The sequence below is a fragment of the Chamaea fasciata genome, unplaced genomic scaffold (genome assembly GCF_029207755.1).
Source record: "Chamaea fasciata isolate MVZ Bird 193981 ecotype frontalis unplaced genomic scaffold, bChaFas1.0.hap1 SCAF_7, whole genome shotgun sequence".
NCBI classification, from domain to species: domain Eukaryota; kingdom Metazoa; phylum Chordata; class Aves; order Passeriformes; family Sylviidae; genus Chamaea; species Chamaea fasciata.
In genome coordinates, this window is record NW_027094092.1 from 9,790,632 (window position 1) to 9,818,488 (window position 27,857).

The window sequence follows — 27,857 nt, forward strand, 5'->3', positions numbered from 1 at the left end:
GCTTTGTAGCAAAACCTACTTAGCACAGCATAAAATACAGACTCAAAAAATCAAGGGCTGCTTTTAGGCCACTGAAGTCTGTGTTTAATGAGGATACTGCTAAATATCCACAGGCATCTTCAAGAACATAAACATTCCTTTCCTAGCTAGCATTCAGAACACAGTCAAATGAAAACGGCATTTTCCTGCTCCTTGAATGGCAAAACTAGCACAGCAAGACCAGTCAATTCCATAATTTTGATGAATAAATAAACTCTTCATTCCATTATACTCACTGTGGAATAAATTGATGATGTACTGGACACCAAAGAGAGAGAAGAACCATGCACTAAAGGGAAGGAAATAAACACAACAAATGTAAGTGCACTAACCACAGAGTGGAATCATCATAAATCATCGACTGTCAACCACCAATCTGCTGAAGAAATATTTTTCACAAATTTCACCATCCATCATAAACTTAATTCTATTATTGCACCAATAATGTACTGTTTGAAGCACGCATTGCCAGCTCACATGACCCACAACCTTGGATTTGGTAAAGCTGTTTTAAAATTCTCTTAAGACTTGTTTGTTTGGGAAAACAAGGTGCGGCCAAGAAAGCTTAAAAAAGTTTTGATGAAGATCTGTTCTGAACTAAATATTTCTCTGGACAGTTTATCTTAAAATTCTTGCAAAAGGGCTTACTCCAGAAAACAAACAAACAAACAAAAAAAAAACCACCCAACCAAAAAAAAAACCTAAAAAACCAAAAACCAAGAAATGCAGACGAGATTCCAAAATTAAACCTAAGTATTTAATCTTCAGTTTTAGGTGAGATTGAGGGGGTTTTTTTTGTTTTTTTTAAGCAGCAGACCAAGATGGGAATCTCCTGAGGAAACCCTAACACCCAGCTCTAGTGTGTAACCAGACGCTCCAGCAAAAGATGTGGAGGACCCAAGATAAAAAAACATTGTCTAATTTTAGGCCTGTGAATTGTCCTCCAAATGCAGCTGTATCTTCCTTCTGCTGACTGTATCAGTTCATCAATGAGCCAAACATTCCCTTTCCCTGCACAGTTTCTTGATCTTTCTTTAAAGCAATGACTTTTTTTTAGCAAGGCAAAATTTGTTCTCTCATAAAGAAATGAACAGTGAAAGCATGGCTACAAAACTTTCCAGAAAAGGATTAGTTTCAAGCAATTTTTGCATTTAAATTAAATGAAGGAATAAATTATACACTGATGGCCTAGATGATCTTCAGAAGTCCCTTCCAACCCTAACTATTCTGTGATTCTCAAGGTTGTTACCACCACTCAGGCATCAGGATTTACATATAAATATAGCATCATTTCATATATTGTAACACTATTGCAAGAAGTACCTGAAGCTATTCTTTCTGCTATTGAAACATGAAAAATTACTTTCCTTTATTTTTACTTTTTAGAAACAAATAGTACTGAACTGAAACTTTCATTCAAAGTTCAGGTAACTGAACACAAATCATATGAAATAGCATAAAATCACTTTTTCTAAGTCCTCCAGCCAAAAAGAAAAAAAACCAAACCAAAAAAACCCCAAAAAACCCCAACCAAAACCATTTAGGAAAGATGCCATTTTTCTCTAATTACCTACTGCAATTCTACATTCGTAATAAATGGGTTCTGCTTTCCCACTGACATTATATCCTAAGGCAATACTGGAAAGAGAAGTAAACAAGGTCTAAGTTGGCTTCTGAAGGAATTTTAGACAATTTAAAAAACCCACAAGAAAGTAAAATAAAACCTCACACCCATTCACTTTCTTTGGGTAATCATATTTTCAATGAAAATGATCTTTCTGCTTAGGCATTAAGGACTATAGTGCATTAAGAACATAAAAATAAGTGGTGTGAGTCAGAGCCAGGCTCTGTCTAATGGTGTGCTCCAGTCCTGGCTGCAACCACAGCCCATGTTTACTGAAAAGAAGGGACAGATACACAGTGATTGTTCTCCAGGTACATCTTTGAACCTTCTGGGAATCAGCAGAGATGGAAGTTCCAGGGATGGAAACTGCAGCCAAACTATGATTTTGCCTGCTGTGACCTCATTACCATTAACTTGCTTAACTGCTACTGAATCCACTGACACATTTTGTCTGTAAGGAAAAATTCTCTTGTGCTCAGAAATTCAATTCTTTGCCATTGTTTTAGAGTTGCTGCTGAATCAGTCAAGTAAGCTCCTTGGGTGCCTCTACAGCCCTGTGCTAAGAGAAGGAATGGATAACCAATCTCTTCATAACAAACCAAATTCAATATACACCCCTTCAACCATCATTTTCCAAGCTGAAGATTTCAATTTTAATTTGGTATCACAGATGTTCTGCACTTAAGGTCTCCTCACTTTTCTTTACTTGCATTTTCCCCTGAAGATTTTCAAGATGGAAAGCCCAAAGTGAGGCAATATTGCACAGGGCCACAAATGGACTCATACAGAGAACAGAATATTATTTCCTGGTCTGCCTCTCTGTATTTTTCCTTGTTGAATTTCTTTTTCCTAATAGAGATGTAACCAAAAAAGAGCCCTACCAGCTGGCCAGAGAGGAAACAGAAACCTTTACCATGGACTTGGTCACACACATCTTTGGAGTTAGGATCAGCTAGAATTTTTAAGATCACATTGGGACTTTATTGTAAGAGAGAAGACTCAAAATGAGGGAAAAAGGGAAAGGACATATAATTCTGGGAATCCTACTCCTGCCTTGTGAAACACCACCATCGCATAGATTTATTTAGGCTGGAAAAGATCTCTAAGATCATCCAGCCCAAGCATTAATCCAGCACTGCCAAGGCCATCACTAAACCATGTCCCCTAGTGCCACATCCACATGGCTCCTAAATTCCTCCATGAATGGTGACTCACGTGCATTGTTTGAACTTGTGCATAATTTCAGATTTCTCACTTCCAGAACAACTAAGGAGTTAATGTATTTGTGCAATTTCCTTTTAAAGTATCTGCAGATGGCTACTTGAAGGCTATTTATTAGGAGCCTGAAGGCAGTTATGCTCTTGATGCAATTCCTGTTTCTTGCAGCCAGCATGCATCTGCACGCAGCCTACAAACCCAAATTGGTCTGAAGCTATTATTTTACAGCACTGTAAATGCACAGGCAAGCATGTATCATTTTTAATGCTAGAAAAGAAAGGCTCTAGCCATGATCATCTGCCCAGAGAGCAGAAAGAACAACTGGTATTGCAGTCAGTAGCACGAAAGGAATAACAATTTATATCCCAACGATAACAAATACAATTTTTTTCTCTTGGAGGCTGAAGTATCAGGGTGGAGCCAGTGGCAGCCCAGCTCCTGGGGAAGACTGTTGGCTGGGGGAGTGGGGAAACTGGAGAGCCAAGAGACCACTCAAATTTTTACGCTGAGTTTTTTCCCTGTGAAGTTCTGGCGAGTTTGGAAGTTTTTCCTGCTGGCACCTCCATAGCCCTGAACCCTGTCTGTCACAAGAGTCCTGTACTGCAAGGCTGACCAACCTCCCCACCTACATGCTGTGCTGTGAGAGAACATGACTGTACTTCACACCCAGAGACAGGAGAAGAAAAGGCTTTAAAGAATAAAACTTGGCCCTCCTGAAGTTAATGAGACGCAAATGTCTTGTGATCTTATGTGCTAGGAAATAATTAAGATGTAGGTTGGTGAGCTTTATTTAAGACCTGGATTTATGCTCCATTGACACTGGATGATTGTATAAAGTCAATTTGTTCACTAACCACAAATTTAAATTTCTCTAATACTTTTTGATCTATTCTCTCAAGGTGAAAGCAACTCTCTGCTATATTCAGAAACACTTAATCACTTCGACCTTGTGATTCCCTGACAAATAAGCAGGAGCTAAAAAGCAGGTGACTCCTGCCTTCTCTACAGCCAGGGAAGTGATAGAAGAACTTTCTTCTGAAGACAAAAAAAGAGAGACAACACTCAAACATTCAATCCATCTGGTAAAATATTATTATCCTTTTAGGACTGAAAATTTGAAGAAAATCTAACAGGAATCTTCAGCATGTCCACTGCAGGGTCTAATTCCTTCCTCAGATACAAAAGTGGTATTTTCCAACCACTTTCATGTCCATAACTTAGTGGGTATGTCTTGGATTTCATTTTTATTACTTTCTTCAAATGAATAAAAAGTGCTTCATAGAACATTTCACCTAACTCTTTTCATATTTTCCTTTTCTTTTTTTCTTAATAGCTTGTCTTCAAATATTGCAATATTTATTAAATGTTTATCCCAACTAGCCTCTCTGCTGGAGAAGAATTTCTGAACTTCAAGAGAGAGTTTAACCTCCAGCGTGCCAAAATGGATTTGCCGCAATTTTGAGCATGGTTAAATGACTAAGGCTACAATTTTTTGGAGGATGTCTTCAATAAAACTCAAGTAAGTTTTGCTGCAGTAGCTCTTTCAGTAAATCACTGAAGTGCAACACAGATGCAGTGATTCAAATTCCTTCACAGATTATACTAGGAGACAATTTAGTAAGGGCATGACTGTTCATCACAGCATGGAATTTGACTGAGCATCTGGCAGTCTTTGACTGTTTATCATCATTCAGCTTTCTGAGAGCAAGCAAAGGTTAATTCCTGCAGTGACCCAGCTTTTAGCCCTACAGCATCATTCTAATAATTTTCAATCCCTAACGAAAACTTCAGCCACAGACCTCTAAAATACAATTAAATGTACTGAAGTTAGACTGACTAAATTCAATAACCAATTGATTAATTAATCTTTCCAGAGACATACCCAGTGCATATTTTCTACCTCTTCCAATGGCAAAAAAAACCCGTGACAGGATAACCAGAATCTCCAGGAAGGCACTTTGTGGATCTCAAACGCTTCTGCAAGCACTGAAGTGTGGCTCCCATGCACGCCTGGTTCTTGGGGAGCAACAATCATGGGGCACTTGTATTAACAGTGCTGAGTAAGTGCAGGTCTTCAGAAGCAGAGGAAAGAGCAATCCTTTGATTGCTTGTGTCGCCTGTAAAGTACAATCAAGCTCCCAACCCTTGCCAGAAAAGAGATTTAAGACTCAAAGGGTTAATGTTGAAAGAGTTTCCTATGAACCATTCCACACCTGACTTTTCAAAGTGCAGTGCTTGAGGATTTTAATGTGTAATCACAGCCACTCCTGCTACAGCCAAAAGGATGCCTGATCAGGAGCAACCAAACTAAATATTCATTTACAGGCAAATGTTTTTTTTATTCTGTTTACATGGGTTCTTTTTATCAGGTATGGTTACATATTTGAAAAGAAGATGAAACACTCAAAAGACAAGCCTAGATGTTTCAAAGAACTACCCAATTCCTTTCTTTGGAAAAATCTGTTGTATCAAGCCAGATCTGTTGTATTCAGCAGAAATGAAAAACTATTTGAGTACAGATTAAACACTGGAAAAATTACTGGGATAGAAACACTCCAACTGCTATCACTTTTCTATACTATAAGTAGAACTTATAGTATAGATAAGTGATAGCAGTTGGACTGTACAGATCTCCACTATAAGTGGAGATGCAAGTTCAGAATACCCCTATTGAAGAAACACTAATGTGCTGAATTAGTTGTGCATGAATTAGTTGTGCATGAATTAGTTGTTCTGAGAGCACTAAAAATGAAGCACAGGATTATGTTTAAGCCATTTTTTGAACAGCCAAGGTCTAGGTACGGGACTTATTTCCAGCGTCAGACCAAAACAATCACTAAATAAACATCATCATTCTCTCTGGTGACCAATGACAGTTGTGTCAGGGGAGGTTTAGGTTGGATATCACAAAAAGGCTCTTCACCCCAGAGGGTGATTGGAACAGGCTCCCCAGGGCAGTGGTCACAGGAGCAAGGCTGGCAGGGTTTAAGGAGTGTTTGGACAGTGCTCTCAGGCACATGGGGTGATTGTTGGGGTGTCCTGGGCAGGGCCAGGAGCTGCATGTGACGATCCTCGCGGGTCTCTTCCAACACTCTGAGCCTACAACCAGAACAACCCCGACTGGGACTACGGTTTTCCCGAACACCACGAAAGCCGTGCTGGAACAGAACAGCCCCAAGCTCCCGTGCGAACACCACCCTCTGAGCACTCCCAGCCTTGCAGGAACTCCACTGACCCTCCTCGAAGCCGTCGCGGAAGGATCCGGAGCGGCTCATGGTGCGGCTCTTCTCGTCCAGGGACATGGAGCTGTTGCGGAGGCGCGTGTCGCCGTAGGGGTCGTAGGGTGCGTCGGCGTTGGACAGGCTGTGCGTGCGCAGCATGCTGGGGTTGGACAGGCTCATCTGTGCCGCGCTTGTGGGGCTCGCTGCAAGGACAGCAACACACACACCCCGTTGGAACCCTGGGAGCTGGGAATGTCAGGCTTTCTGTGCTAGCAGGCACTGACCCTCAAGCAAACATGACATTTGACCTGAGGCTGTGGAACAAACCCGCAACATACGCTGTTACCACCGCAACCACGGATTTGTGCACTTGGTTTTTCTTTGCGTGGCTTTTTCTATCCTTTTTTTGCTTCCAAAAATGCAAGCACTTCCCCCCCCCACCCCTACTTCAGAGGCACACGTTTTTGATATCGTCTTCCCCAAGCTTCATTGTTTTTTCGAGTAAGAGAAAAAACATATGATTGATATATTTTGGTATATCAATAATATTAGCTGACTTTTTGTGATATTATAACCAAATTCAAGTCAACAAAGCCATTATCAGGACAAGTAAGAGGGATGCAAACTAGGCTAGCAAATGTGAAAACTCAAGTAAAATAAGGTCATTTTGAACACTGGGTGTTTAAAATGTTTATGTGTTTTTTACATGTTTACATGTGAAATGTTTATATCTTTACATATTCTGTGTTTCCGCAAACAAGCTCGGTCACCTCACTAACACCTCCCAGGCATGAACTAAATAACCCCGCATTTAATTTGGAACTGCTCTTCCACAAAAATGGTAGTGTTTTGTCTATACAGAGCAGGACTTACCTTCTTCAAAGCCTTCAAGTTCTAGGAAAATGACATTTTTCTATGTATTTTAGTCACAAATATAAAGAGCTTTAGTTTCCTAATAGCTGTATATTTCAGAACTTTCTTTCCATTATGATGACCTGAGGACTGTAAAATATAAGTTTTGCCTTAAAAGCCAATATTCTCCTAGCCAGTGTTTAGAGTACAAAAATACTCCAATCTCACATTTCTCAAAAGAACTTTCGTGCTGAAATTATGCCTGCTATTTACTAAGTATTAGTTGAGTTGTGGGTAAAAGAAGAGAACAAAATCACTGTTCATCTGGGCAGGTTCCTCTTGGTGTGCTGCCACTGCCTGTTTTTACACAGATCATTAACTGATACAGACTATTGTAGAAGACAGGATAATTCAGTTTACAGGGTACTCGACTTTCATATCATCATTTGCTCTTGAATTAAATCCAATGACCCCTCTTAAATCCAATATCTGTAAGTTCTCTTCTTAAGAACATAGAAAAACATATTTTCTTTTTTTTTGTATTCATTGCTGTTTGTGGCCTAATAGCTTTTGAAGCTAATACGAATAATCTCCAACACGCTACACGTAATGAGTTAAGCTTCTGGGCCTATGACAAATGTTTTGGTTATTTTTTTGAATTTCATTAACTTTCCTGACAGTTTGCTAGCTGTTGGAAATGTAGCCATGCCGTGTGTATATTCAGCTGAAATTTTGCTAAGTGTCAGTTTATTTAGAGCCACTTATTGAATACATTTTTTTCCAGAACACTCGAAGAAAGACTCTAGAATGTCATTACTGTAAACTACACTAGGAATAAGCGGCTGTGCAATCTGCTCCAAATTCGCACAAGAAGTTCACAAGTACAAGCTTAAGTATTTTGCACATAATTATTATATATAAACTAGTTATTATTTAGAAGTTATCATAAACAATATATTTATTTTAAATAATAATATTAACTATTATGGAGGGACTTCTGAAAGTCATAAACAAACAGGCATTTTCTTTCCAAATGTCACTTAACGACAAAATTTACAAACCTGAAGAAATTGCAAAGCAACTAAGTCATATTTAACGAGCCCACCAGAGATGAGCCCCACTAGCACTTTAAATCAGGTTATTTCAACTGCTGATAGAGTCAACTAAAACCTGCAATGCTTCATGGATCCTGCCAATCAGCTTGCATTGTTTCCTTCATTCAAAATGTGTTTATCAATGAAATTAAGTGAAGGAATGGCAGTTCTTCTGACCTGAAACTCCCCTGACTTTTATATATTGCTTGATTGAGCTTTCTGCAGTTTTCCTACCATCCACTTGGAAAAGACCAAGACAAAACACCAAACTGATGAGACTGGCACAGGCAGTAAGTAAAATGCTTGGATTTTAGAGAATTATTACTGTACAGCAGGAAACATCTTACTCTGTCCTCTAAGCACCCCAATGTATGATATTACCCGACAGCTCTACTGAGCATTTTATAAAACTCACAATTTATGTTAAGGAATCTGATTACTCCCAGAGAAGCAGTTTCAAAGTTACTGCAAGTATGGCACCTTTGGGCATATGAGATAATGATGCTAATTAGTCACTCTCATTTCAATGAAAGTGCTTCCTCAGGTTCAATGTGGGCCTTGGAGCTGCTGAAAGAAAATGATCTTGTGTAACATATGCTGTTCTCAGGACATACAATGCACTGCTGTGATTATTCAAACAGATAATTATTCACCAAGCTGCGAGAAGTTAAATCTAGTTCCAGAGGGTGATGTTATGCTGGATCCAGATGAAAATGGAGAATTGGCAGCAGTATCCTGCAGTCCTCCTGCTGAATGGGACCGGAGCCATTCCTTTGCATCCTCTTGACTACGGAGCTGCGAGGATGGAGTATACCTGCAAAAACAATTTTCACTATGAACTTTGATATTTATTTGACTATTTTGTTAAAAAAAAAAAAAAACAAAAAAAAACCAAACAAAAAAACCCCAACCAATCATGAAATGTCACAAGGTTTGGAGTGGGAGAGACAGAGAAAGAAAAATGGAAGAATCCTCATATGACATTAAAGAATTGAATAATATAAACCAAATAGAATTCTGAATTAAAGAGCGCTCCAAGCTCTTCCATCATGTTCCTAATTGATTTCACCTCTGTTTGGGGGAATAAACCAAACCACAAACTTCTTTCCTATGGCTTCAGGTATAATCAAACCAGAGTGAACCAAAAGTTACAGGTAGAAGTTGTGCAGTGTCAAACTGTAGGATAAAATGTAGTGCGTGCTACATCATATGATTTAAAAATGAAACTGTAAGTTGGAAAACCTTTCCCAAAGTTATGCCAAAATTCTAACACTATTCAAATATTTTGGTATATCAATAATATTAGCTGACTTTTTCTGATATTATAACCAAATTCAAGTCAACAAAGCCATTATCAGGACTTTTTTCAACAAGCTGTGACCCAATATTTTATATTCCAGAGACATTCTTATAAGGCCTGGGGAGGTGTATCCCATTTAGTTCAAAACTATCAGCATTTAAACATCATAAAGGAGACTATGTTTAGCCTTTTCTGAAGGCAATGAAAACAGCAGAAACATGGTCCATGCCAACATCAGTGGCAAAACACCCACTGGCTTCAGCTTAAACTTGATTTATTGTGTATGTGTGTGAAAAATAGGTATGTCAGGACAGGTGTTTTGTGAGCTACGTGATAGGGTACAGGTATCAACAGCCAGAGCATCATGGAAACACTTGTCTGCTGATGGAATTCAGTGTCTGGCTTGGGCTATGCCATCACCTTTGGACAAATATTTATGGATTACTAGCTCTCCTTCCAAAAACTTAGAGCCTATTATTTGCTGATACTATCTATTTAATTAATTTGATTCCCTTCAAGTAAATACCCTGCGGTAAGATATCACTTACTAAGACTATTTTAAATCAATGGGAACACTGCAATAAGTTAAAAAGTCAAACTGCTTTCAAAAAATACAATCATTCTTCTGCTTATGCCTCAACACTTCAGCAGCAGTCCCTGACAATCAATCTGCATCTCTTAAACTTTGTATATAAATCAGTTTATTTAGAAAGGGGCTTTAAACAGTCATGTTACCTTAGCACACTACAGATTTATTTTTATTTTCAGCACTAATACCTACCTCTTCAGCACTCAAATGTTTTGGTCTTAGAAGAGAGTATTTACTAGAGAAATACTTGAGGACCATAGAAACATTAAAACAAATTGCCATTTTAAGAAAGGCTTTTAGTACTCAGCCTCACGGGACAAGGCTGCTGTGAAGAACAAGATGCATAGCACAGAAAAAAAATCACAGCTGCAGTTCCAATGCAGTGATCCCAGAAGCTGCATTAAGCAATTCAGAAGCTGCAATTTCCAAAATTGTCAAAGATACCTTCTGTAAAATCTCTAACAGGTAAAGCACTTAATTAACATAGCTAACAGTAATTCTGGCTAGAATTGCTTGCATCAATGGAAAAGAAAAAAAGTATGTTATAAAAATTACTGCCTTACAGATGTACAAAATACGTGAGAAGACAAATGCTGAAAGTTTATTTGGTGACTTTTTTTTGTTATTTTCTATGGGAGTAGAGCCCTATAGATTTAGGTATTCTGATGCTTTTTTTTTTTTTTTAATTAATATGTCCAATTTCATCCTGAAAGGTATGGCATGATCTTGTAAATCTTTTCTATTTATGTAACACCACCAAGGTTCTCAGAGTTAAAATGATCTCAGGTCATTTCATGTAACAGCCATGGAAACAGCAACATTATTATTTTTAAATCAAGCCCAGGGAAGGTTCAAGATGCTTTTCAGCAATTAAGCCAGCAAAAACCAGAATTCTTGCTCAAGCAGAGAGGCCACTGGATGAAAAAAGCACAAGTGTCAATGGCCTTCTTTGAGGATTGAAAGAAAGCAAGAAAGAAAGAAAGCAAGCAAGAAAGAATGAAAGCAAGAAGGAAAAAAGAAAGAAGGAGTATTGTTGCCACCTCTTGCAAACTGCGACCATCACCACCAGCCACAACAGAAACACAAAGCAAACTCCAAAGGCACCACAAAAGATGTTAAACCATGTGGAAACACCAATACCTGAGTCCCTTCTTAGGCAAAGTGTTCCTATCAAGATGTGGGTCGCTGCAGAAAAGTTAAAAGAAAAGAACTTCAGAGAAGAACAAAAGGGAAGGAGTAAGATCAGGACGAAGGACAAACAAACATCTGCACCACCTTTTCAGAGAAAAAGGTGCTGGGGCCTCCCTACAGAAACATGCACAGACCTCCTCACCCAGGTGGAGTTTGCACAAACATGCAGCTGGTACCATGCCAATGAACCACATCTGTTCACAGCCTCATTTCACTGTCTCTCCTACCCACAATGAACAAAAATGGCTCTTTAAACATCGAATGGGTGTTTAAAAATACGCTTTTCAGCAGGCTATTGGTAAAACCTGATGGGAATCTTCAAGTCCAAACCAGCTCCCCATCATTTCTTTCAGCAGACACCATTTAGGGAACGCAACTAACTACTGTATAGAGGTATTGAGCCCAGACTGTTTAAATTCCCAGATCTTAGGCTAAGTTCCATTAGCAAAGTAAAATGGACCGACCAGCCACCCAAAACTCAACGATTTCAGTTTATGTTTTTACAACTGATGAGCAGAGCCTGTTAATTTGTTTTTTTAAAAAATATCCCCATGCTTAAGCAAATTAATTAAATGACAACCCTTATAGCTAAGTTACAGTATGGGACTGATTAAAGTTACATCAGTGAGCAAAAGTGAGCTGGAATGTTTAGATTTGTGTCATCTTTTCTTAACTTTAGCCTTCATTTGTACAAGGATGAATGTACCTAAGTACTTGGAAAACACTCATGAGCCAAGCTGCAGTAAGAGACTGACAACACTGAATGACACAGGGACTTCACGACAAAAAGGACACGCCAGAAAGGCAGTGGGAAAAGCAGCATGCCAGAGGAATGCTGAAATGCTAGTGAGAGTTTAGATTTGTAGGGAAAAAAAAAAAAAGGCACGATTTTCAAATTGCCTTTGGCAAAGACACGAAGGGTGGGTTAAAAATACCCCCCCCAAACCAAAGGACATTCCAGAAACAAGAGCAACACCAAAACCATGCCAACTGTGCTGTCAGCCCCTCTCCAGATGGATCTGGGTGGGTAGCTGGGTGTTTGCAGGGACTCTCACTGGCATGTCTTTGTGTCAGTTCACACCTGGATGATGAACACAGCAAAGCACTCAACTGAGCACAGTCTGGCACAAAACAATTTGCTTCACTGAGATGGGCAACAAAACCTACAGCCTTGAGCATACTCCTGTCCTGAGAGAGCATTACCTGTCCTGTCTCCTGGGCAAAGTATTTCGGCAGAATTTGGGGCTAGCAGCAGGGGAAGAAAGAGGGCTAGAAAGAGCAGTCCAACAAGACAGAAAACAAGAGAAGGAGTATTAGAATGAAAAGATGAGAGAACAAAAAGGAGTCATAATAAAACACAAACAGAACCCCAAACTGTCAGAACATTACATTTGGGTGCAATTTTCTCCATTGAGACACAGCTACAAAAACCTTGCTACCTGAACTCATCACTACACATCAGGACGTAGCTGATCTCCTCCAGTGCTTGGAAGGGTTCTCCTGCCATCTACAAGGGGTCCCTCAGAGACCACTGCCAAGTTCAGCCCAGTGTCAGCTCAGTGTGCCACCAATCCAACTCTGATGGTGGAAAAGCCCTGTTCCCTCCTCCCAGGTCCTACCCTGTGCCCACACAGTACCAGTGAATCTCATTGTGTACAGAGCTGGGGAACTGAGCAGTCTGAAATACAGTTCAGCTGATGTTTTTCACTTGGATCCAGGTTCCAACAGGATTCACGAAGCACTCACATGAATGCTTGTACTGAAATACTGTAGGGAGCAATTGGAGATGGGGAAAGGCAGCAGGGAGAGGATGAGAAGTGATCCAATGACTATGGAGATGGGAACTTGTCTTTTCAGCATCACCTCCAGTTTGAAAGTTATCAAATTCTATAATCAAAAAGTTTGACAGGAAATGGTTGACTTCTCAAATCTAAATTGGAGGGTTTTTTAAAATATCACTATCAGGTCAATTAACAGCAGATCTTTGGAAGGATAACCTAAAATGCAAAATTCAAGTATTAGGTACCACCTGGTAGCAAAAAAAAGTTGTCACATTGGCTGTGAGAGCAAATGAAAAACCTCATCTGAACCCATCCTCCTGCTCTGAACTGGGCTCCTTTCCTGGAATAACTTATCTATATTTTCTAGTCCTGGAGGTACCTGCATTATAAGGTAAGAGGCATTACTTGATCTGAATCTGCAGCGTTGGCTACTGCTGCCAGGGCTTCATCCCCACTTGCGATACAAACACAGAAACAAGAGAAAAACCCACTAACCTTTCAGACAACGTAGTCTTAACACTGTTGGTTCGGACGAAGGGAGTCAGAGAATCATCCTTGGAGGCTGGAATCAAGCCACTGGAAGAGTTATGGCTCAGGCCACCTCCACTGCTCAGGGAGATGTCTATGGACTCGCAGCTGGTGTGCAGGCTGCTGACAGACTGGTATCCAATGCCATCCTTGCTAACTGCAGAAGAGCTGCTGGCGTTGGTGCCCCACGTCAGACTGTTGGAAGGAGCCGAGTGTGCAGAGCTGGGGCTGGAGGCCAGTGGAGACTGGTTGAGATCTGTGTTTTTACCATAGAGGGGACTGCTGCCCCCACTGCTCAGCACACCACTGCCAGATGGGGAGTCAAGGTTACCCTGCTGGTTCATGGTGGCATGAGGGTTGGAGATGACTACTGAGTTTTTCATATTTTCAGCTGTTGTGATGGGAACTTGTTTACTAGGCTTGCCACCAAAAAGTCTGTAAAAAAGAAGACAGCATGAAAAATACATAAAATGGAATAGTAAACACAAGGATATTTTCTATCTAGACCATACATATCATCTTAGCTTCAGAAAACCAGTATTGAGTACATGATCCTAGACTGTACATATGCAACTATACATTTATAATCTCCTTGTGCTCACTGTCCCTTGCAATAAAGCCCAGAGGCAATTACAACAGCTTCAAATCTATCTCAGGCATGTCATCTTTGAATCATCAACCAATACTTTCACAAAGCTAAAATGCAGCTTCACAGAACTAAGATACAATCATATCATCTTCTGTTCCTTAAGGAAAAGGACACCAGAGAAACAATCTGATGTATGGAACACTAGAGACTGAAAGCCTACTGACCAGGTAAATTTTGCACAAATCACCACATGCTCTGCACAGAGGCAGCTTTTGCTGGGATGCAACAATGTACTCATACCAAATGTAGCCTTGTTTGGTTCCACAAGCCAAGCTGGCTGGAAACAGTATTTGGTATTTTTTAGTGGAGAATGTGATGTTACCTGCTTTTTGGCACCTGGCTAGTAAATAGCTAAGTGAGTTCCAAAGCTCAGGGAGGGAGGGGATGGAGGAGGCTGACTGCAGTATCACTGCTGCCTGTGGTGCAGCTGCACTGCCAAGGAAACAAAGACCCCAGCTCCCTCACAAACAGTCAGTGGGAAACTTCTCAGAAGCATCCAAGTGCTTCAGTAGTAAACATGCTTTGGACTAAATCATCAATCATTCCAAAACCAATCTTCAAAATTAGGAAGGAAGTGTACCTTCCACTCCAGCTTCAAACATCCACCCCAAAACATTACTTTTGTTTCTGCCACTTGGCTCCTGTAACTACCTTTGGAACCTCAGTTTTCCTCACACATACCTGTACGGATCTGCTTATTTATCATTCACTGTGGGTGAAACCTCTCAGAACGGAGGACTACAGCACTTCCATACAAGTGTTCCTAAAGACTTAGGGGTGGGCGTGCACCAGGCAGAACTTTCTTTGCTTTGGAGTATGCCCAGGTTGTTGGACACATGGACACTACGTCACTCTGTCCATCACCTCCCAGAAACACAGGAGGTGTGAGAGCTGGGCACCTGCAGCACACCTGGAGCAAGCCCAGTGCTGCCTAGCAGCAGTGTCCACACTGCACAGGTGCTTCCTGCAGTTCCAGTGCCTGGAGCACACCTGAGGTGGGCAGCTGCTGCTGCCTACTTGCCACAAGGCACTTGGACAACACTTCCAAATGGCAGGGCAGGTTTAGATCAGATATAAAGAAGAAATTCTTTTGCTGTGAGGGTGGTGAGGCCCTGGCACAATGTTTCCCAGGGAAGCTGTGGCTGCCTCATCCCTGGAAGTGTCCAAGGCCAGGCTGGGTGGGGCTTTGAACAAGCTGGGATAGTGAAAGGTGTCTGCCTATGGCAGGGGAGTCAGAATGAGATGATCTTCAAGGTCCCTTCCAACCCAAAACAGTCCATGATTCCACAGCCTTCAGCAGCTATAGCAGCTTAGGGTATTCCCTAAGGTATTCCTATGCCAGAGAGCATACAACCTCTTCAGTTGCACTGGGGAAATCACTCTTAAAGAAAGGATCCCAGAGCTTTAAAAGCTCCAAACACCCACACAACAGACTTAAAAGCTGTTTTTAAGTTCTTCCCTGTTTATGACAACATGGAAGTTACATATATTCCCAAACTTAGAGGTAAGTCTGTATCATTACAAAGGTATGGATTCTAATTCACCGTGTAACAGCAAGAAAAAATTACCAAGGGCCAAGAGGAAGTATGCAAAAAACAATGTCTGCAACTCAACTGACTATGAAAATTAGGCTCCAAATCTTCTTTACTGTCATTCTAGAAATCAGTAATAAGCAGATGAGGCCCAATTCAACTCTGACGCATTTCAACACATGACAACTTTGACAGGTTGGTGAAAATTCAAGTGTGAAATTGTAAATCAAATGAGGGGATAGTTAAATTGAGCCTCAGTGCCTGCTCTTTGAAGTTTCATGTATTTCTAACAAAGCATTTCACATTACACAGCCAGCAATGTAGCTTTTTAGTAAAATTCCCAATCACATTCCTACTAATGTGCCTGAGGCACACTGAAATCACTAAAAACATGGAAAATCTTCATTTCTCATTGTGTATCCTACAGAAGTGAAAGGCCCACTGGAGTTTTTAAGTAGCCATTGATGAAAATTACAGGTTCCAAAGCACATGGCTCATCTATTGTTAACCAGGTACAAAAAAAAAAGTATCTTCAATTATCCTCACACAGACTCTTCAAATAAAACCACCCATCTAAAAACAGTTTACAGCATCAGCCTAAGCTGCCATCACAGCCATTATGCTTGCACTGGTGCTTCAGATGGAATGGGGCTTTCTCACATCACTGTAAGCAGGATGATGGAGCATAACTGTATGGGTTTTATGGGCATCACGACAAAATGAAATGCAAAACACTGCAACTTGAAACAGACAAGCTACTCAAATTCAGTTGAAAAATAGTATTAACAGAACTTTTCACCAATATCAAGGCTTTGATATACACTGCATCAACAAATTAGCTCCTCACCAACTATTCGTTAATGTTAGTGTGTGGGGTACTCCTGGATAAATAGAAGACAGGACTTTTGTCCAAAAAATAGTATTAAAATAAGAAAATTTAACCCAGCTTAGACAGTAACTTTATTTAGGGTTCTTCTACACAGGCTAAAACGTTGAGTCTTGCAACATACTGGGCTAATCCACACAATTTATAACAGTTTGCTTTTGGGTGAATCTAAGCATGGCAGGTCAATGCCACTGTCATCATGAAAATCTGAGATAACCCTCCAGTTGCTGGTTTACAGTTTGATCCACGACTGGAATATTTCCAGGTTTGTTACATACACATCTGTGCAAGAACTCTTCAGTAACCTTCAGGTGAGAAAATTCTTATTCCGGTGATATCTGCATGGATAAAAGCCTTCAGGTACTGATTTTTGCAACAAGGAGACTCAAAAATGATAATTGCCAAACTTTCTGCCAGACAGCTTTGTGTTTTTTCCCTAAACGTTAGACTTCTGCTGCTGTCGCGTGATGATGTCTAAAGTATCCACAACACTGGCCAACCTGTTTAGGTGAAATTAAATATAAATACAAAGACCTTGAAGTAGGACACTAGATAGTAAGTGCTGCACCAAAGCCAGCCAGGCCTGGCTGGCAGGGTGCTGCTCATTCAGCTCCCACTAACACCACTGCACAACCGAGGAATTTGTTGCCTACCTGCGCAGAGTGGGAGAGGCCACATCGGGGTACTTGACTCCTTGCTGGTGGGTACTCTGAGCTCCGCTAGCAGCAGGCTGTGATGCAGGGTTCACTTTAACAGAATTACATGAAGCCACGCTTTCGTTGTCAGACGAAATCCCTTTCTCTTTATCAGTCTGATTGACTAATCCTGGCAGAGAGCTCCCAAGGATTACCTTGGCAGGCTCTCTGATTTTAGGGACAGGCAACCCGGCTGACTTGCTGCTTATGTTGGAGTCTATGCTACTTGTGCTAGATCTATTCCCAGCTCCACTTCTGCTACTGGATTTACTGGGCCGGGGTAAGCTACGGTACTGAAGATTAGTTCGTGCACTAAGTGCTAAGTAGCCATCATCCTGGTTCTGGGAGCCATCAACACTAGTCTTCCGACCAGTGGTCCTACCCATGAGTCCAGATGACTTGGGGATCTTTCCCAAGGTAGCCGATCTACTGGTGAGAGTTGCCCCACTGGCAGTGATTATGGTCATGCCTACGGCTGACCCACTCTGTTTCTTAAATCCAAATGTATTAGCATTAGCAGCAGTTGTCCTAGAGTTACTTGTGGGAAGCTTTTTGGATTCATCACCACTGCTGCGTCCTGCATCTGATGGGGAACGTTTAACATGTCCAGCTTTAGGAGATAGTCTACCCTTTTCTGATACCTTGGCGTCATCAGTTTTCCCTACAAAAATAGAAAAAGAATTCTAATATTTAATGACTTGAAAACATCAAGCAAATGATGAAACTCAAAGCAGCATGAAAAGCAAAAGCGTGTTAGCAACTGGAGTGCGGTTCAAAGTTATGATCTAGTCTGCACTGAACTTACAAGCCACTCTAGTGAGTTACACATGCAGACTTGCCAAAGAAAATATGTGGTGCCTTTGCCCTCGAGAATATGGAAAGCAGAACAGCCTTACATAATAGTGACAGATAAGAAAAAAAAAAAGTTTCCCTCTGCAGCTACCACAGACTGAACATTTCTATCATTACGCACTAGTAGTGTTCGGCTGATAGGACAATCTCCCTAAAAGGCATTGTTAAAGCATTTGTATTGTTCAAGGCAGTATCTAACTTTAACTTTTTCATATACAATTGCGTACAAGACCTAATAAAAAGAGAGGTATTAAATTATATTGTTTGATTATGCAAATTCAATCAATTTTCATTCACACATCCGCAAGTGCTAAAATCATTAATACACTTAAAAGCCAGAAATCATGTTTAGTATAAACAAGCATGCTTGTTTAGTAAGGGGGGGAAAAAAATCTATACCATATATATCGTATGTTCTGGGTTAACAGCGACTTCAAAAACTAAAATTACATTATTTATTCTTCACACAGCAATACTGTGCCAAATAAATAGCTTGGCTTAAGACCAGCGTTTTCATGAAAACAACTAGTAGGGTGTACTACTCTGAAATATACATTTTCAGACAGAAATAGAAACATGGAGAAACAAGATGCTGCTTAGGTTAAAGCAATGCCTAAAAATACAGACAGGATTACCTGAAGCTCAGGTTCTGCCTCTGCAAAGTATTTAAACTGTTTTCACACCGAACACACTTTTTTGCTTGTTTACATCTTATGCCTTCTCTCACCTGTTCCAGGTGTCTTTAGTGTGCCTGGGGCGGTTGAAGGTTTGGGCCTTGGTGTGGTAATGCCAACCTGAGCTGACATGCCCCGTCGCCAGGAGCCCGTCTGGGAAATGACAGTGTTCTTCCTACCAGAGGTGCTTTTGTCCGACTCATCCGACACATCCGAGGGGTTCCGCCTCCACTTGGAGCCCGGCTCCATCTTTATGCCGCTATCAGATCCCCCGTCGGATTTCTTGACTTCATCACTGGACCACAAGGAATTCCGTTCCACCTGAGAATGCTTTTCTGCATCAGTCTAGGACAGATAAGGAATTGCAAGACAGCTTTCAGAGCAAGTCTTTCTTTTGAGAAGCTTCATAAGTAAGAGCCATCAACCTGATTACTCAGCTCAGCAGGCATCTCCCAGTACCACCAAATGTGATGTGCCTTTGATGAAGAAATAATCACAGCAAGAAATTAACCCCAGCAATGACATATTTTTTTAATATGCTTTGTGAGAGAAACACAAAAAAACACAACAGCCATGCCCCTTGGAATAAATAAAGGGGGAAAAAACCCACTTGATTTATAAAGGACATATTCAGCCCCATGACATTTATAATCCTCCATCTCAAATTTCTGACAAACCCTTTTACTGCAATGCCAAAAAAGCATTTCAAACCTCTGCAGCCAGCCTTCCTTTGTTCCTGCTGCTTTCTTATCTCTTGTCTGGCAATCTGATCTCCAGAGCATGAGGAGGCAGCTTTTGGAACAGATCCGAATATGTGGAATGCTGCTAATTCTATCCTAACATAGTAGAAGGACACCCAAGAACTGAAGAAAAACTTTCTAACAATACTCAAGACTGACTTCAATATATAAATTACCCTTAGCTTCTCTTGCAGACTGTTTTTCCCATACTCTTTGCAGAGACTGATTCTGCTACCAGTCTCTTAGGAAGAATTTTGCTAAACTCAATGTCAAACAGAAAAATTTCTCATTAGCAGACCTTTGCCAAAATCTCAGAAATGCTAAATTAAATCTATTACCCTATACATATGTGAATATTTCATATATTTCCCACACATCAATATTTTCCACTAATGATTACTTCTTCAGAATTTTACTCCTGTCAAATGCTGTTCATTAAATTTGGCAAATGAGGTAACACCACAACCAACCATTTTGTGATCAGGCCCAAATGACAAATATCCATGCATTTGACTCTGATCAGGATAAAAAAAATCACAGCTGAACTGTTCTCCAGCCACCACAGCACCATGAAAGAGACTGACAATTCAAGATTTGACTGTTGGCAGTTCCCAAGTACAAGCTGATGGGTTTTGGTAAGCAGTTGAGTGCCACCTCTGCCCTGCAGCCTCAGCACAAGATGAATGTGCTCAGAACTGTGCGGTAGGCAGAAGGAATAAATTATTTAAAAGGAAATTATTTTAAATATCCCAAAGCATTATAAAGCTCACAGACTTTATTCCCTTTGGATAATCAGAAAAACACAGCATAGGAGAAGCTGTAAGATTATTTACCATGCTTTTCAGCTTTCATTTTTAAGTTCCTAAAGAATGTTTTAGGTTTATGACTTTTCCTACCAGATCACACCATTAATATTAAAGAATTTAAGGGAACTGTGGTTGAATTTCCTCTGTTTTTTACTGTAATTACTTTTTTTTTTTAAAGCCTGAAAAACTAGTTAAGCAATCAGTGTGTGAAAGCTGACACCACATATCACAACGGTCTTTCTTCAGTCGGGAAACAGGGCTTGGGTTATTCATCTACATATTGAGCCATTAGACTAACATGCATTTTGAATTATGAATTTTGATAATATTATATTCTTGTACTTCCCTCGTGCTATGCAAATGTTGTTTCCCTGCCTCTCCATTCAAAGAGAGCAAGCATAGGCTTGAGTGGATCTTTGCTCTCTTCCTCCCTTTTCTTCCTATGCCTGCCATGTTTGGGGCTGGTGGGTCACCTTTTTATTTCTGACCATCAGTAGGTGTGTAATAAATTCACAGTGAGACTCTTCCTATGTTCTGTGTCTCTCCAAAATCACTGTTTCATGCAAACATCTCCTGCATTCACAGATCTTGGAAGAGAGCACAGGCAAAAAGTACCAAATAATCAACCAACAAAGCCATCTCAAAGCCACCATTCCCCACCTGGTCACTTTAGTATCTTGTTCCAAGCTCCTTGTCTGGAATTGTGTGTATGCACTGTTACTGTTCAAGAACAAGAAATACACCTACTTGCTAGTAAAGGCTTTTTTCTAGTTTTGGTTGACTAGGAAATATTCCTGTACCTTCTATTTCCCCTCCCCTAATCTGCAAGATTAGTACAGTCTCCATGGAGAGAACAGCACTACAGGAAGTCCTCTACCTTTGCCCTCCTCCATTTCATTCTACTACTACACCCAGGGCCAAAGTTTTCCTGCAGCCTTTGAAATGCTGCACCTCCACCTGTGAATCCCTCTGGCCAGAGGTGTTTCTGTTTAATGGTAAACACTGAGAACAGCACAGAAACATGACTAAGGAATCAAAACCAAAACACAGTGAAACCTGGCTTGGGGACTGCAGCTGAAACTCCACCCGCTTGGAAGGGTGAAAGTGGAAATACTCTTGGGCTGGAGGTCATGACAAGACACAGCGAGCACGAGCTGAGAGCAAAGCCTGAGCTGGGAGCAAACCACCAGGATTTCTCCACTCACTTATAAAGTTCTGTAGATCTGAAGCTGTGATCAGACCAAACCCATCTTTGCTGAGATGTCACCTTATACAACTGCTTAGGGATGCTGCAGTTTTCTATTTAAAGGAACCTTTCTGTCTTCTGATCTTTTTACCATCACATGATTGAATTTATTACTTGGTCTTTTTCTCCCATCGTATTTCAGTTAAATAAGTTATTTTCAAATGCCCACCAGGTCCCTAATTTCTCCTTCAAGTATGCATATGATGTGATTTTAAATGCACACTGTATGTAGGACTGTGATAAAGGTAACTTACCTAATTCTGTGCAATACAAAGTTAAAACACTAAGGTGCCAAAACTCATGTAACTACATTAAGTGGTTTGGTATTTGGCATAATCACAGCAGGAGATTGGAACATGGTAAGGCAAATTCTGGTCCCCATCACGAGCCTGTTCAAAACAACTTGCAAACATCTTCACTGCATTGCTATAAAAAGAGGCTACTGCTATAAAAAGAGGCTACTGCTATAAAAAGAGGCTACAGCTATCAATGTCTCTGAAGATGGAGTTAATATTTAAGTCCTGTTTCTCCAAGAAGGAGAAACTACAGCTTCTGGAGTATGGGGTACTCATCAGCTCTGAAAATCAGCTTCTCCACAGAGATTTTTTCCTACTGCAACTATGCCTTTCTTTGCAGAGATGATTCTGCCTGAGTTACTGATTTTATCAGCAGACACTGACATGTTCAGGCTCCCTCCCTTTGATGTTGCTGCATTATTTGCCTGGACTCCCAGCTGCACATGTATTAGCTTCAAGCTCCCTCCTTAATTATCTGAAATCCAACTTCTGTACCCTCTCAAAGAGATGTAACAGAATCACAGCAGCTCAAAAGTGCCTACTGTTTGGGAGAAACAAAGCAAGGGACACCCTGAGAAGTCCACATCCCTTTACAAATGTGTGCTAGTCCTCTGTGGTTCACCACCCTGGGGAAGGCAAACCTGGGTACTGGCTATCACAGAGTCCTTCAGGAAAGACAGAAAAGGTGTCTCTGCAGCACTCAGAGCAGCATGAGCTCTGAGGTCTACAATTGGCAGCAAAAAATTAACCCTGCAAGCAATACATTTCAGCGCTCCAAGCTCTTTTCAGTCCCTGGGCTGACAAGATTCAGGTAGTTTGTTCCACTGAAAATGAAGTATTTTACAGGCAATAATTTGCAGATAACCTGGAATGAAGATTGTCATTCACGAAAACTGAGGAGAGAAGCCGGTCAGAGACACACATCACACCAAAAAATTGCAAACACGACTTGTACATTCTTGGCTCCCAGCTTCCTGTGCCAACAACTACGCTCTACTGCCTGAACAAGCTCCAGCTGCTTTTCTTCTGGTGTCTGTCTGCACCTTCTTGGATACTGTAATAGTTGTGGAGAAGGAAGAGGAGTTTGTCAACACAGATTTTGATCTCTCAGAGGTGTTTCCAAGAATCTGATCCATCAGAAGATAGAAGTCATATGAGTTTTTATTTTTTTCCCTTAGGTTAACGTTTAGTCACGTCTCCCTAAGTCTTCCTTCCCCCCCCACCCCCAACAGAATTAAAATGTTGAGACAGTAACAATTGTCAAAAAATACTTCTAGTGGCCCATCTTACTCTCTGTCAGGTAATGACAAATGTGCTTGACAGATCTCAACTCCTCCCAGCTTGCATGGGACTTGTATTAGCAGTTCCAAGTGCCTGTGCAGTCGCTGATAGGCAACCAGAGGCTACCTGGAAACCCTTTGTGTAGGCTCAAATATGCACTGCATGGCAAGGGAACAAAGACGACTCTGTGCTTGCACCACAGCTCTGGAGACAGAGCAACACTTCACAGCAACCACATGTCTGCATCAAAACTGATGTGAAAACCAGATTTAGGATCCACTGATGAAAAGGACTGGGGAAGATTAAAAGAGAGAAGAAACAGAGGAGCAGGTCATACTGACATCCCTCTCCTCTACCCGTGGCACTGCCAGGTCACCACATCCCAGTGGCTTCAGCACACAGCACCCCAGTCCCTCCAGCAGGCTGCACAGAGAACAAAGCTGGACTCTAGTCCTGCACATTCCCAAACAAAAATCTATCCAATTGGTTAAAAAAACCAAAACAGTTTAAGTTAGTGCAAATCTCTGTGTTAAGCAGTTTATTTGATCAATGAAAAACTATTAGATGCCTTCACTTGTTCCACCTCCTTTGGATGTGTGGTGTCTGAGCACAAAATGTACATGTATGCTGCTGATGGAGGCAAAGTTAATCCTCCTACGAAATGATGCCAAACACAGAAAGCCTTCAATAACACACAGCTCTGGGAATAAAATCCATTTCATTTGCTCAGCATGCTTACATAGCTGATAAAAGTGTAAACAGCCTTTGAACTTTCATCCTATCCTATTATTTAAGAGAAAAATGTAATTCCTTTCCTAGGCCTAAAAAAAAAAATCTATATAAAATTCCATTTACATCTGTTTTCTGTGCAGCAGTGCCTGTAGGAAGGCAAGACCCAATATCACCACAGCAGAGATGCCATGGGTTCTACCCACAGAGGAAATATCTGTAAATGCCATGAATGACAAGGTGGTTACTATTGATACTGTCTATCCTGAAGGCTGGCTGTGTGTTCAAGTTCAGCCAACCTAAAACAATTACATCTCCTGCACAGAGAAAAGAATAAATACCAGCGTTACTTGAATAAACCAAAGCTCTTACCTGTGCATCTAAGTTCTTGCGGGAGGAGGCAGGTGTGTTGGCATAGGAGCTGATGGAGGAGCTGGTGTTAATGTCATCAGTACTGAGATTATCTATGGTGTCACTGATCCCACTGCTGACAGAGCTGCTGTCATCCCAGCTGGAGAAAAAGCACAACAGAGGGAGAAAACAAGGGTCAAAAGACAAGACATCATTCAAAAGGAAGAGCATTACTTCTACAACCCTTAGCCCACTTGTGCTTGCCAAAAAGGCCAGTGTATGCCATCACCAAGCCAAGGGCACCAGTGACACAGCTCATCCTGACTCAGCTGAAAGGTGTGCCTGCAGTCCCAGAGAAGGGGAAAGTAGTGGCATGAAAGGACATTAGCAGGGAATTTTTCTCTGTGAGGGTGGTGAGACCCTAGCACAGGTTTGCTCAGAGAAGCTCTGGCCACTCCATCCCTGGCAGTGTAAGTAAGCTGCTCAAGGAAGAGATTTATAAATTGGCTTACAAGTGCTCCATCTCCAAAAACAATGAAATACTGTCCTGGAAGGATCTCTGTGGAGACATTTCAGTCCACTGGATAACTATTGCCAGAAATGCAAATATATATACACACACATATCTCATAGGTCATTTGCAAAAGGTTAAGAGCACATCACCTGGCAGCTCTCTAGCTATTTATAACCTCAGCTTCAGATTATGGGAGCTCCAGACTCTCCTCCCTGTTGCATTTCTGTTTGCTTTACAAACTTGTAACAAAGAGATTGCAATGAGGTTTCTGGTTGGGCAGCAAAAGTTATATTCACAAACCAGTATACTGAGCAGTTAATATATGCATTTAAACCTGAACTTTCTTAACCTGCGTTGAGAGAACTGTGTAAAGAAAGGCAACCTATCTCTGTTTGCTTGAACTTTATTCATAGCTTCACCACTGATTTACTATAGCCTTTCTACATGAACTTTGTCAGCTTTGAAATGGAAAGCATTTCATTTTTTCCCACTTAGCACTACAAAACACCTTCCTGCACCACTTTTAATGTTGCTTTAATAACTTTAATTGTTTTTTTCTGACTTTGAGTACTATGTTCACTCACATCTGCACAAAGCCTTCTAGGGAACTGAGCACAGCTTGAAGAGCAGCACCATTTGCTGAATCAAAAACAAAGTGTGGCCACGGGGACATCCTCCTCTGCCTGTCACAGGAAGGGTTATTGCTGGCAGCTGCCCCTTGCTCTGCTCCTAATGAAGGTCCCCATCAATGTGTCAGCACAGTCAGTTGTGCCCCTTCTCCCACATCCCTGTGGATAAGCCAGCTGGGAAGCTAAGATCAACAGCTCCAGCCAGGCAGGAAAGGAAATTTGGGCTAGATGCTCAGCCACACTGCTCTGCTGGCAGAGAACAGGGATGGGGAGGGACAGGGACACAGCAGGACACACTGCTGGCCCCTGCCACAGGCTCTCTTTGATGGAGCCTTGGGGTCACCCTTCAACTGGTTTACTCCAGCTCATGAGAATTCACTCCTGCCAGCTCTGAGTGACTTTCAGGAGTGTCCCAGTTACAGGATTTCCCAGAAGATTTTCCAAATGTTATTTGATAAACCTGCAGATACATCAGCTCTCGTGATTGGAAGGGAATGTTGCAGTCTACAGTGTTGGTGATGCTACAACTCAAAGGAAAAAGAATTTTTTCCCAGATTTGCCTTCACCTGGATAAAAGGGAATCCACTGCAATACAAAATAGAAATCCATGTTAAAATAAAGCCCACAATGTGAGACCTGCTGAATCTGAGAAAGCCGGACTGGCAGATTTGACACACCAGTTACATTTGCTGTTTTGAAAAATCTTTTCCAGCATAACTGAATGAAAGATGCGCCGCCCAAGACAAGAAATGTTAGGGGGGCAATTGAAAATCTGGAAAAGGATTGAAAGACTTCTTTGAAGCACGTTTTTTATTTAGAGTAGGCAGTTAAATATCACAAAGCAAAATATTGCAAGCCATATTACTTCTACATCTCAGTCTTGAAAACAGGTCCTATAACTGATATTTATTTCTCTCTCCAAACCTATCACATAAAGCAATTACAATTCCTAGCTAAGTCTACAAATAAGGTTACAAAACAGTTAATAAAATTACTGAATAAAAAAATATGCTTCTTGTTTTCAAAGTTTTGTGTAGCAACAAACTTAATTTCTATTTCTGAACCTACAATAAAATAACAATCCTAACATAATAATATCATCGATGCCAATGCCTTCCGTGTTTAATACTTTAGTTTCCTTCTTATGGAGATATGGCAGTGGGAAAAAAAAAAAAATTAAACACTGTAATTTTCCTCTGTGTGACTCCTAATCCCACCTTAAATGTATACAAACTGAAACATTTTGTTTTCAAGCACTCACAATTCTTAAACTACCACAGGCCCCAGTTCATCAGCATCTAAAGAATGTTTTTAATGTTAATCATAAGTAGTTTTTCTGGCATCAGCCAGTCCTGTTGGCTTCAGCTGGGCAATCTTAGGCATTATGAAAATATTTGAGTGCCCTTCTGAACTGGGACATGTGCCTGAGGACAAAGGTAGAAACATGCACCTGAATACATTGATGATTGTGGCTTCCCCTCGTGTGCATCCTGAGCTTTGGGTCCTTTATGTTCTGCTGGAGACCATGAACTACTCCAACTCTGTATTTTCAAGCTTACTAATCTGTTTACTAAATTTAAGAAGATTAACTGCTCTGAGGTCTGCAGATAGATGTCTGGATAGACTTTGGGTGCCACAAGCTAAGCAACACAGCTCTCATGGGCATGCTAGTGCCACTAGTGGCCAAGCTGTTCTGATAAGGCAGGATGTGTAAACCCAAATATCTGTCTAAACCCACAGAGCTTCAGCTTGATTCAATAAATATCACTTCAGTAGAAGGGTGGGAGCGCTCAGTCTCTAGCTAGAAAAAACAACAGCAAGTAAGAGAACACGAAAACACCTTAAGAAACTGAAAATGATTTTGTAAACCTACGTAGGCCTTTCGAATTAGCACTAGAGAGGGCTGGTAGAATTCACTGAACTCTGTAAACCAGATGTCAATGCAAGCCACGCTATGAGCACTCAACATATATAGCTAAAAAGTCATGCAATGACCCCACATATTCAGGTTAAGGCTGTGGCTCCTCCAGGGGACAGCACCCAGCACAAAACTGAGGCATTTGTTTCACGCTGTTCTTGAAACCACCCCAAGCCCTCCACTTAAATCTGTCCATTTTTACCTTGATCCAGTGCCTTGATGGTTAAAGACAAAACCAAGGAAGCAGAATGGAGCATCTAACAGCCCTAATTATGGTGTTCTTGGCTCTCAGAGCCAAGACAGCATCTTTGTAATTTAGCTGGTGCAATTAATAATTTCTGGTGTCAGCAAAAGTCTACTCAACCATAACCTGAAGCTGAAATGTTTGGACTTTCCTTTCTTTATTTGATCAATCACCTGAAACTTTACTTTGATTACTGAAAGTTGCAAATAATAATAATAAAAATTAAAATCTTAAGGGTGTATTATACATGAAAATTATACAACCACCCACTTAAAACCCACCCCCACCATCACTTAAAACCTTCCAGGAGGCTGCCTCCTGCTCTCTATGAAACCAAGCACCCCAAAGCACCTTCCTCTGCCTCCCCACCTCACTCTG

At 40.9% G+C, this 27,857-nt stretch overlaps 1 protein-coding gene across 4 annotated transcripts in view; it reads right to left on the reverse strand.

Annotated features, from left to right (window-relative positions):
* Window positions 1-27,857, reverse strand: part of NAV2 (neuron navigator 2) — a 387,234-nt gene that overhangs the window by 28,089 nt on the left and 331,288 nt on the right. For 3 of the 4 annotated variants that reach the window (XM_066187506.1, XM_066187504.1, XM_066187505.1), the window contains 9 exons: window positions 24,196-24,334; window positions 18,779-19,070; window positions 17,158-17,860; window positions 13,405-13,872; window positions 12,332-12,397; window positions 11,078-11,122; window positions 8,702-8,862; window positions 6,117-6,305; window positions 276-328 (listed from right to left, as the gene is read on the reverse strand). In XM_066187506.1, the coding sequence (XP_066043603.1) occupies window positions 276-328; window positions 6,117-6,305; window positions 8,702-8,862; window positions 11,078-11,122; window positions 12,332-12,397; window positions 13,405-13,872; window positions 17,158-17,860; window positions 18,779-19,070; window positions 24,196-24,334 (2,116 nt within the window). The remainder of the gene's footprint in view (window positions 1-275; window positions 329-6,116; window positions 6,306-8,701; window positions 8,863-11,077; window positions 11,123-12,331; window positions 12,398-13,404; window positions 13,873-17,157; window positions 17,861-18,778; window positions 19,071-24,195; window positions 24,335-27,857) is intronic. The other variant, XM_066187508.1, reaches the window with a different exon arrangement.